This window comes from Lynx canadensis, chromosome C2 (assembly GCF_007474595.2).
Source record: "Lynx canadensis isolate LIC74 chromosome C2, mLynCan4.pri.v2, whole genome shotgun sequence".
Taxonomy (NCBI): domain Eukaryota; kingdom Metazoa; phylum Chordata; class Mammalia; order Carnivora; family Felidae; genus Lynx; species Lynx canadensis.
The window spans coordinates 9,197,252-9,209,519 of NC_044311.2; the positions used below are offsets into that span (position 1 = coordinate 9,197,252).

Sequence of the window (12,268 nt, forward strand, 5' to 3'; positions counted from 1 at the left end):
AATATCTTCCGAGAGGGGAATGGTTGAATAAAATGCAGCGCATGCACTATGAAGCACTGTTTTAAAAGTGAGGTGGGGGCAGGGGGACAAAGAGCCTATCTATAAATGACAATGAAGTGATCTCTGAGATACATTACAACACACACACACACACACACACACACGGTACAAATGGGCTTATGCTATCCTTTAGTCTCAAGAAGGGAGAGAATATTTCAATGTCCACCAGAGGTCATTTTAGAATCAATGCAACATACCGACACAAAGGACGACCGTGCATCACATTTTCAGCCAGTCTGCTCAGGAACCAGGGCTTGCTGGAAAGGCCGCATCCCATGTTGCTCTCGCCACAGCCCCAGCAGCACGGCCCAGGTGCAGGGAGAAAAGAGTCACCCTGGATGGGCGTGGAAGCCACCTTGGCTTAGAAGCTTGTAGCCCACAGGCACCAACCTCTCTTGTAACAACTCCACAGATGACAGGTTAGTCTTAGGTTTCCAGAAACACAGAGCTAGAAAGTTTACTGAAAGTCAAATTCTCACACAAAACAGGAAAGGGTTTTCTCAACCCTTTACCCACAGATAAATACGGGACCACTGGAGGGTAGGGGGCAGGTAGGTGAAATGAGATATAGAGATACAAGTATCTATAAAATAAATAGCACATAATACAAACGTTACACAAATAGAGATAGAGAGATAAATACACAGATATCATCTGTAGAGTAGACTGGAACTGAAGCCACTGTTCACTCTTCGTAGCACAAAAGGAACAGTTGGGTCAATGGTGTGTGTCTTCCATTATGAAAACCACCACTAATGAAATGTCTTCAAAAGAAAAAGAAATCTAATTCAAATCTGATCAAACCGTTAAGCCTATACAAGAAACACAGGAGCAACATTTTAAAGGACGCCACACTGTCTATGTTGTTTGCTAGATTCAATCAACAAAATCCAAATGTGGAAAGGCCTGTGAACCGTGACTGTTGTCCTTAATGGATTCATTTCAAGGACTAAAAAAATAAATACCAAAAAAAAAAAAAAAAGAGAGCGAGAATCTATAGATTTAAAGAGGATTAAGAGAGACAAATCAACATGAAATAGAAAGGAGATACACACACCTTGATCTGATCCCGATTCAAACAATCTAGAAAATAATAATTTATGAGCCAGTGTAGGGATCTCTGATATGACTGTATTAAATACTTATTAATTGGTAGGTGTTAAATGATACTGGGAATGTATCTATTTTAAAAGGTTGCTTATCTTCTACAGATATAGATGAGTTACAAACAATACAATGTCTGCGTTTTGCTTCAAAATAACTCAGAGGCAGGAGTGTGTATAAATGAAGTACAAGTGAGAAGGGAGCAGAGATGAGACGACATTCACATGTACTGAAAATTGACGATGCGGATGTGGGCCAATTACATTATTCTCTCAGTGGTTTTCAGGCTTCACACTTCTTACTGAACACACACTCAGACCCACACACAATTATACATACACCCCCATGCACGCACACACCCACGCATACCCCCACCCCCATACACACCCACACACATGCACACACACACAACCCCACCCCTCACCCAACACCCCCCACACACTAACCCCGTGCGTGCACGCACACACACACACACACACACACACACACTCACTCACTCACTCTGTGCACACCATAGACACACACACTCCAGTCCCCCCCTAAGAACCCAGGCTACAGCCCCATCACACTCACAGGAGCCCTTCAGATTTTCGTTTCATCTTCAGGGTTAGCTTCTGGATGTTTCTGTTACATTCCCAAAAAGCTCAGTTTTGTCTTTGTAAGGACTATGCAGCATTTGTAAGTTTTTACGGTGAGAGGGTTTGGGGGGTATCTACTCAGCCATACTGGTATACACAGATACCTTTTAAGACTCTGTTCTCGTTCTGTTCATATTTTCTTAATTCCACAACCAGTCAGCTTCTACCAGACGCCAGGACATCACAAGACACAGATTTTGCAACTGGCATGATTCCTGGACCAAAGTAACAGAGCCACAACTTTCAACAACCCACAAATAACTTACTGTGGTTCCACGAATTTAAAAGATTACGAAAAGAAGAAAATAAGAATCTGCATGTGACCTCTAAGTATCCTGGTTGAAATTTTTAAAGATAGAAAAGTCAATCAAAAGGCATGATGGGACTGCAACCACGCACTTAATGCTGCTTGAAACCAAAATATTTTGGCAAATATGAGAGACACATAATCTGGGTGCAATGTTACCACACTTTTTACCGGCACTGAGTCTATTTCCAAACATACGTACAACCACAGTGTCTTTTCTATGTAATCTATGAAGGAAAAAGAACTTTTTAAAAATGAGACTAACCTAGTAATTTTACTTAAAAGTTCTCCTCAAGGACTAATTAAGGAAGGCCATGCAAATGGCTTCAGCCATGAGCATGTTCTCCCTGGGAAAATAATGGCAAAAATAATTCTTAGATGGACAAGAGTGAGCTGTTGGGATAAATGGGGATACCTTAATGTGACGGAATGTGATTACCCTTTAAAAATAATACTGAAGTTATACTGACTTTGACACACATTCCTAACATGTCATTGGAAAGAAAAAATACAGATTACCAACAGTATGGAGTTAATCCAATTTCTACGAGAAGATTCTAACAGTATGTGTGTGTGGCAGCAGAGAGGAAGGAATATGTGAATGCGTGTATACACACGTGTATACATGTGCATGTATCCAGGCACAAGTATGAATTTGAAAGGGATAAAAGATCAGAATTTTTACAGAGTTTAGCTCAGGGAGGTAAGCACTCCAGTCCTCCATATGCTATACATTCTGAATTTTCTATGCTAAACATATAAACCCCAAAATTCATAAAAGTTATAAATATAACCTAGTAAAAATAAATTAGGATAGCATTACCTACTTTAAGTTTCTTGATATTATAATTAAGGGAAATTGCAATGACCTCACCCAACATCTTTCTCCCCAATAAAATAGCAGGAAATAGATTTATGAACTCCCAAACTCCTCCAGCCCCTGATCTTGAAGATTTACAGGATACATTAACAGCCTGGAAGAACCAGAAAAATAACATTAAAACAGCAACGACAAACAAAAAAGTTTAATAAGGCAAGGATGAATACCTAACCTACATGGTTTGTCTTACATCCATCCAGTCACACCTTCCAGAAGTCTCTTGTTCTGAACTGTGAAAAAGTTATCAACTCCCTAACTCTACCAATGATGTAAGAGTTACACACGAAGTACCATTTACCAATGGTTCAAAAAGTGTCCTCACATATTTGGGGAGAAAAAAAAATGGAAAAACTATTTATCATTTTTTGTTTTGCTCAATTTCTGCAGTTACTGGAATATTCATAACACCTGATTTGTGATTCAAGGGAGTCCCCTGTCACCATGGCTGTGATCACTCACTTTTCCCATCACAGTGTATGCAACTAACACTTGTTTTGGATAAAGGAATATTCTGCCATTTAGCACATTTATCGGAAAGACAATCCTTTTGAAGACGATGACACAAAATAAAAAAACAGTGAATCCATGTGGCTGCTGGATAATGGTCGTGTAAAGACAATGATACAAAAGTAGCTAATGCTGGTGACAGGGAAACTGAACAAATTCCTTCAGCATACTGACACCCACTTGAGAACACGAGCATGATTCCGAAGGGGATAATAATCTGGTTAGTTTAGTTTACGATGAGAACTTGGCTACAGTTACATAATCCAAATGGAGAGTCAGGTTAATTGCTAACTGCAAATAACTATGAAAACACGCAGAATGCTAATAATCCCAAACTCCACGTTTTATTAGAAGAAAAACATAGCATGTCTCTATTGGCTGCTGGTTAAATTGTAAGTGATTAGTACTGTCATCATCTACCTTTCTAGAGAATAGTCTAGCACTATCTACGCAGGGCCTTCTAAATGGGCTAATACGCAGGGCTAATACCTGTGGTAATCTATTATCGGTGAACACAAAGAGGGATACAACAGGATGTTCACTACATCGGAGTCAGTGGAAACCAACAACGAGAGGTAAATGGTTCAACAGTGGGGAAAGAATTAAACTGTTGGAAAGCCATGAAATGAAAAATTATACAATGTTTTTTAATGTTCTTGGAGAATATTTAATGACAACGTACTATCGAGATAAATCTACACATTTTGATCATAATTTTATAAATGTGTACATAAAACACATAGACACACAGACAAAAGACTAAAGAGACCGACCAGGCTGTTAACAGTAATTATCTCTGGGCAGTGAAATTACAGCTGATTTTGTCTCATTCTCTAGTTTCTTCTATTTTCTACCCTAAACAGTAATTTCTTGCAATTAAAAGGAATAGCACGAATGCCTTTGGGGACTGATTTTCAACTTTAAAGAGATAATGATATACAGGCGATGGCCCCCAAAAAGAGTATGTGCAGTTGTCCTTCTGTTCAACCGGAAGGAACCCACCCAGTATGTGTTCCCAGGTCCCCTCCTCGTCCACTCATTCTAACCTTCAACAAGCAAACGCTCAGGACAGAAACTCAACTTAGCAATAGGAAGGTTGGTAAATCTGCCCCTGAAACACACATGTATATTTCTTTAATGCGCTTTCAAGTAAAAACACAACTATGGCCACTCTGTCAAAATCTGTGAAGAAGGCTAGTATCACAACCCTACATGAGCGAGGTCTCCTGCCTGTCCCAGCCTCTTCCCACTGGCCTCCCTTCTCCCCAGCCCCTCCCCTCCACCAACTCACTAGGTTCAGGTCTGGGGACCTTCTTTCTCTTTCCAGATCCTCCCACTTCACAGGGAAGCTCAACTACAAAGTTCTTCCCCCAGAACTTCACAGGGCAAACTCTTTCTTGTCATTTAGGGCTCAGCTGGAACAGCACCTCCTCAGAGGCCTTCCCTGACTCCCTCCCCCCCCCCCCCCCCCCCCCAGGTAATGAGATCTGGCTCCACTCCCTGCACACTGCCTATTGCAGACACCCTGTGTTCTTAAGAGCATTAACACTATCCAAAATCGCTCCACATCCTTGCTTGTCTGGCATGAGTATTAGCTCTGGCACTTATGCCCTCTATGAACCTGACAAAACTACCCAGCACGCTCAGTTTCCTCCACAAACACCCCAGGACTGCAAGTCACTAAGTGATCCGTGGTAAATGTTCAATAAATGGTAATTCTTTTCAATTAACAAAAAAAGAGCGTTATATTTTAAATGAGAATTCACTGCATATTACTGACCTGCCATGGAACCATTTTAAGAATGAAAGGTCAAGAGAGAGAAGATGCACTTTTTCCTATTCTCCACACTAAGGACAACTAAAAATCCTGGACATTGTATATAAAACAAATGTGAGGTGACTCTGAAAGAGAGAGAAGACAGGTCCTGAGGATCAACATGGCAATGAGTTCACTGGGTTTTCTCTTTGCCTCAGATATCCCAGATTGGGTGCTAGGTAATCCAGGAGCCTAGAAACACCAACAGGCACAAGACACAAGAAAGGCCAGCTCTCTCAAGCCAAAGGACCAAGAAAGGGGCAGCCCAGAAAGATCTAAAACTTTCAAACAACAGCTACTCCACTCCAGCCAAACACCATGGGAAACCACGGCCCCACCCCTATCAGCAAAGTGAGGAGCCTGGACTCCAACCCCGCACAGAGCCAACACGCTCCCCACTAGGGCAATTCCAGAAGAGAGCAAGTAGAGAGCTGGTGATAACATCCCAACCTGGCAGTAACAGCAGCCATTCGCCCCAACCCTGGCGTCAGTACAGATCACGTGGGGAGCCTGGGCCTCCACCCATCAGTAGCAGTAAGGAGGTGCCCTTCCCTCCCCCTGCCAAGACGGCATCAGAGAAGGGAGCGGGAAGCCTGTACCTTTAGCACCTGCCACCAGGAATGGGACTCACACCCCCCACCTACAGTGCCAGGGGAGACAGGCCTGAGGAGCACTCCCCACTCCCGCCAGGGGGCCATCAGGGGAGGCCTAGTGGCAAGTGTGGACTCCCACAGCCCAGCAGTAAGGAGGGGCCCTCCATGCCCTTAGGGTGCAACAGAATTCCACCGGAGAACCTGGATTTCCACCCCAATACGGCAGGCACCAGACACAACCCTCCTTCCTCTGCCAGTTCCACGTCAGAGGAGGCCTACTCCCACAGATTTAAACAAAATCCAGAGTCTTCAAACACAACAACCTAAATGTTTAATGGGCAGAGTTTCAGTTTTCCAAGATGAAAATGTTCTAGAGTGAATATACTCACCACTACTAACTGTGAACTTAAAGATGGTAAAGAGGGTAAATTCTGTATCATGCGATTTCCACCACAATAAATTTTTTCAGTACCAATGCTAACGAAAATCAAAAGATTACTTACCATTCAATACATTTCATTGTTCAACCATTCATTTTGTTAGAATATGTGGAATATTAGTTGTGTGTCATAAAAACAATTATAAAAATCATATTCGTCAATGCATACTATTTTATTACCTTTGTGAAATATCATACTTGAAATTAAATCAATCCATGCCTGTGCTCAAGGTGGGGAAAAAAACCCAATTGCTAAAACTCTTGGCCTCTCTTATCACAGTTTACACGGTAAAACTACTCAAGCGGTGCTTTTCCTAATAATGTAACAATACTTAATGACTTGGAAAATTTAATAGCAAAAATTAGATACAGAGACTGTTAGAAAAAAAATATGTGTCTCTGAGGCTCCAGCTCCTTAGCAGAATCTGAAGGAGAGTGATCAGAGTAAAGGTAGGAGGGAGTTTACTCTCCATCTTGACTTTGACAGATCAAGTTTACTACGTCAATCAATGATTCTTACTGACATTTCAACTTACATTACAAAAACCAGAATTTAACGTGCAGACCTTAACACAGAAGAACCAAGGCAAAGAGTATATCTAAGTGGTTCCACTCTATACTTGTTAGTGCCATTGCCCTTACTGTGTTCTCAAAACTCCAATATGACCAGTATCTCCCCTCTAAAAAAGGATGATCAGTCCAGTAAGTTTCAAGAACGCCACACACTACATTCCCCCTGTGAAGATTCATAATACACATGAGCATATAAAACCCTGGGAAAGGCTGTACAATTATAAAAAGATCTTTTGCTTTGACTCCAAGCTTTCCAAACACGTATATACCACCACGGTCCGCTTTTTCTACCTGGTAACACCTCACTCAACACTAAATTTCTAGGACAGGGCTTCTCAAATCATAAAGTTCAAACAAACCACCTAGAGATCTCATTAAAATGTAGATTCGGATTCAGCAGGCCCGAGATGGGGCCCGAGGGGCTGCGTATCCAACCCCCTCCCAGCTGATACCCAGGCTTCTGGTTCGCGGATCACTCTGTAGCAGGCACCAAGAGAAGACACATTGAGGAAGGCTACAGAAGAGACTTCTTTAGAGCCCTGCGGTTTTGTGATCGGAACTGAATATTTAAAAACTCTACTGTATATAAAATAAAGGAATCTCAAAGGATTAGAAGGAAACTAAGTTAAAACAGGAGACAAAGAGCTGTCCAGGTGCTTTGTATTAGCCGAGTATTAGGCAAGTCCAAGTAAGCAGAGAACATAAAGGGACTCTCCCCAAAGAAGGCAAAGCACATGGGGAAAGAGACGGGGGCTGAGGAGAAGGAGGCATAAAAAATATTAGCATAGAAGAAAGACTCATAAATTTTCTAACTTTCCATTACGAAAATGGGATACGCAGGCAGAGCCATTTACTGGATTTCTACTTTAATCACTAAAAGACTCTTACAATATCTTCAGATAAATGGCCTGTGGTACAGAGGTTTGGCAAAGTTCAAAAAGGTCCCCTGAGATGAAAAATAAATTCTACAGAGATGATATTACTTGTTTTCTCCTGCAATCGTAATGGTTCAACAACAATTCGTAAAGTACAGTAATAGGTGAAGTATAAGTCAAACCTTTTCTTGGATTAACCTCTGAAGATGAATCCCACAAGACAACATTGAAGTGAATAAGGTCAACATGTACTGCTGAACTTTGCAGATGGCTGAGGCCAGGGAGTTTATTACTGCATTCAGTCCCACCTTCTCAATAACACTCTGGAAGGCAGTGGGAGAATGGCGAGTGATTCTACACAAGGCCTGCAAAGACAAGAGAACAGATCTGTCAGACAACTCCAAGTGCATTAACCAGGCCTCGGGACGATCACGCTTCTGTACCAAGGAGCAGAGGCTACTTACCTTGCTCCTTTACTACTCATTCTGGCATAACAAAGTCAGAAAATTTCAGCATATTCAAACATGAAACAGTAATCCAGACACCCATAAAAACTAAAGTTGTTATAAGATAACAGAGACTCTTACGATAAGCATGCAAATTATAAAGGGTTAACTGCAATGACAGACTAACTTGTAAGCTGATATAGAAAAACTTCCCTTGAAGTAATAAAAAACATAAAGTGCCTTGTTTTTGCAGACACTAAACTAAGGGGTGAAAAAATACCCATAAAAATAAATAACATTTATTCTTTAGCATGTGAAAAATGATTATCTCAGACTATCTGAATACTATCACATTTAATTCTCCCAATAACATAAGAAAGGTATTATTGTTTACCTATTTTATAGACAATGGAACTAAGGCATAGAATATTTAAGTTACTTGCCCAAAGGCATATAGCTGGTCAGAGGCAAAGCTGGAATTCAAACCAAGATAATCAGACATCTGAGCTTTTCCTAACTCACTCACGAACTATTAGAGATGAGACATATTTATAAAGTAATAGAATTTAATGAGCACCATAACAGAAGTGAGCTCACTGAATTCGTTTGGAAAAGAAGATAAAGCAGTCGACAACGGCTACGTAGGAAGATGATCTCGAGCCAGTTTTTCAAGGGTAGGGGGGAAGTGGACCAGGTGGAAAAGTAAGCAAATTCTAGCCAGGACCTAACTGTGAGACCTAAAACTATAAAAACCCTTGAAGAAAACACAGGCAGTAATTTCTCCGATATCAGACACAGCAACATTTTTCTAGATATGTCTCCTGAGGCAAAGGAAACAAAAGGAAAAATAAACTGTTGGGACTACATCGAAATATGAAGTTTCTGCACAGCAAAGGAAACAATCAACAAAACAAAAAGACAACCTACAGAATGGGAAAAGATACTTGCCAATGACCTCTCTGATTAAGGGTTAGTATCCAAAACATATAAAAAAACTTATACAGCTCAACACCAAAAAAAACAAACTAAAAAATGGTCAGAAGAAACGAACAGATCTATCTCTAAAGGAGACATCCAGATTGCCAACAGACACATAAGATGCTCAACTTCACTCCTCGTCAGGGAATTGCAGATCAAAACCACAATGAGGTATCACCTCACCCGTGTCAGAATGGCTAAAATCAAAGATATAAGAAAAAACAGGAGTTGGCAAGGACGTGGAGAAAAAAGGAACCCTCTTGCAATGTTGGTGGGAACGCAAATTGGTGCAGCCACTGTGGGAAAACTGTACGAAGGTGCCTCAGAAAGCTAAAAATAGAACTACTTTATGATCTAGTAATCACACTATTGGGTATTTACCCAAAGAATACAAAAACACTAATTCAAAGGGATCCATGCACTCCTATGTTGACTGTAGCATTATTTACGACAGGCAAGATATGGAAGCAGCCCAAGTGTCCACTGACTGATGGATGGATAAAGATTTGGTATACACACACACACACACACACACACACACACACACACACAGGAATATTATTCGGTCACAAAAAAAGAATGAAATCTTGCCATTTCCAATGACATGGATGGAGCTAGAGAGTATAATCCTAAGTAAAATAAGCCAGTTAGAGAAAGACAAATACCATATAATGTCACTCATATGCAGAATTTAAGAAACAAATCAGCAAAGGGAAAAAAAAAAAAAAAAGGAAAGAGAGATAACCAAGGAAGGGGGTAGGGGAATGGGGATTAAAGAACACACTTATCATAACAAGAACTGAGTAATATATAGTTGAGTCACTACATTGTACACCTGAAACTAATACAACAGTATATGTGAACAATATGTATACTGGAATTCTTAAATATTAACTTAAAAATAAATTCTAGCCAGAGAGAAGAGAACACGTGTTCACATGGAGACACAGAGAAGCAGAGCGTGTTTGAAGAAGGGGAAGTTGATGCTTTGATAACATACTTCAGGTGAAGAAGGAAAAGCCATCAGTAGGAAAGGGGAAAATGTGATGATTCATCTAGAAAAGCAGGATGGAGCCAGAGATGCTCTACCAAACCAGGACTTATGAATTTTGTGCCAGAAGCAATCAATGGGAAGACCTCAAAAGTTTTTAAGCAAAAAGGATGGTCATATTCTGGGCATACATGGGCGACTCCAAAGAGAAATAAACTTAAGCCAGAAACAGTTTTACAAAAGCATTCATTGTCATTAATGTCCTATAACTTCCTTCTTTCTGATTTATATGTTAAACAGATCTATATAACCTTGATCAATGAAAAGATCAAATATGAGATGAGTGGTGACAAATATGTCAAAAGAAAAGCAAAGGGGAAGGGAAAAGATAAAGACTTCAAAAATATTTTCGACTTCTTGAAACTCTCAGGGAAATGGTGGCTACCAGGGGCCTAGGGGAGCGGAAGATGGGAAAATGTTGGTCAACAAGTACAAACTTCCAGTTTCATGAGTAAGTTCTGGGAATCTAATGTATATCATGGTGATTACAGTTAATAATATTGTTGTATATATGTGAAAGTTGTTAAGAGAATAAATCGTAAATGTCCTCACCACAAAAAAGAAATGGTAATCATGTGATGTGATTCAGGGGTTAGCTAACACTATGGCGGTAAACATTTTGCAATATATATTGTGTATCAAATCAACACGTGATACATCTTAAGCTTACACAGTGTTATGTCGATGACATTTCGATAAAGCTAGAAAACAATAATCACTGACTCTATTTCAAACATATACCAAGGATCTGTAATCATTTACAGATAGCCATATCAGAATGAAATACCCAGAAAAAAAATCAATCTCTACTTTGGCCACCTTTCAAATTGTATTTCATTCTCTCCTCGTCCTTCCATGGGAGTTACAGATGGCTAAGTTAGACATGATGGTTTGGAAACCATTAAAGTACAGTTCTTGAAGTCTAAAGCCCAAATCGTGTATGTTTCAGTAGAAAAGTAGACACTAATATCTGAAAACAGGACTACAAAAAATAAATTCACTAAAAACAAAGCTAGCTCTGAATCCAGAACATGAAAGTTTTTAAGACTCATTTAAGAGCTCCTGGGTGGCTTAGTGGGTTAAGCATCTAACTCTTGATTTCAGCTCAGGTCATGATCTCAAGGTGGTCATGGGATCCAGCCCCATGTCGGGCTACACACTCATAGTGCAGTACCTTCTTGAAATTCCCTCTCTCCCTCTCTCCCTCTCTCTCTCCATCTCTCTCTGCCCCTCCCCTGCTTGTGCAGGTGCATGCATGCACTCTGTCTCAAAATAAATAAACCTAAAATAAAACTCATTTATAAGGTATGTAAGAAGATTGCTGTATACAAAATCAAAACAGAATTATTTCATTACTTAATCCAAGACTTAAAAAAAAAAAAAAACATTTTTGAAGTTTATTTATTGAGAGACAGAGACAGAGAACCTGAGCAGGTTCCATGCTGTCAGCGTGGACAGCGACATGGGGCTCCGTCTCACAAACTGTGAGATCATGACCTGAGCCAAAATCAAGAGTTGGGACAGGTAACCAACTGAGCCACCCAGGTGCCCCAAAAGAGCATTTTAAATGGAGTTCCTAAAGGTCATGCTACCATCAGAACTTTTGAGCAAGATTAAGGGTTCTCCCAACAGAGACCTCAAGACACAAAAGACTAAGTGTCACTGGCATTTTAAAAACCGTTAGAGCAGCTCTCACAGCAAAACTGACTTTCTATCAGTACAAAATCCCCACCTGATCATAATGAGGATATTTCTTGGTAAAAGATTTGTCCAGACTACTTCTAAATGTATTCAAACCAATATGAGGGCAACTAGAATGTCTCATCTTCAGAATGCGGCTCAGAAGCCTAACAGACTTTCCATTTTAAAAAGCTCATGCAGAAAATAACCTTTAACCCTCCACTTCTGGATATCAAACACAGTTGAGAGCTTCATGAAGGCTCAGTAGCACATTAGTGCTTGTATTTTCTGAATCAAAAAAATCAAATCTCAACTCTGATC

The 12,268-nt window shown here is 40.3% G+C and overlaps 1 protein-coding gene across 1 annotated transcript in view; it reads right to left on the bottom strand.

Moving 5' to 3' along the window:
- Positions 1-12,268, bottom strand: part of ULK4 (unc-51 like kinase 4) — a 572,731-nt gene that overhangs the window by 438,390 nt on the left and 122,073 nt on the right. Inside the window, 1 exon segment of the mRNA XM_030328370.2 lies at positions 7,975-8,157. Coding sequence (XP_030184230.1) covers positions 7,975-8,157 — 183 coding nt within the window.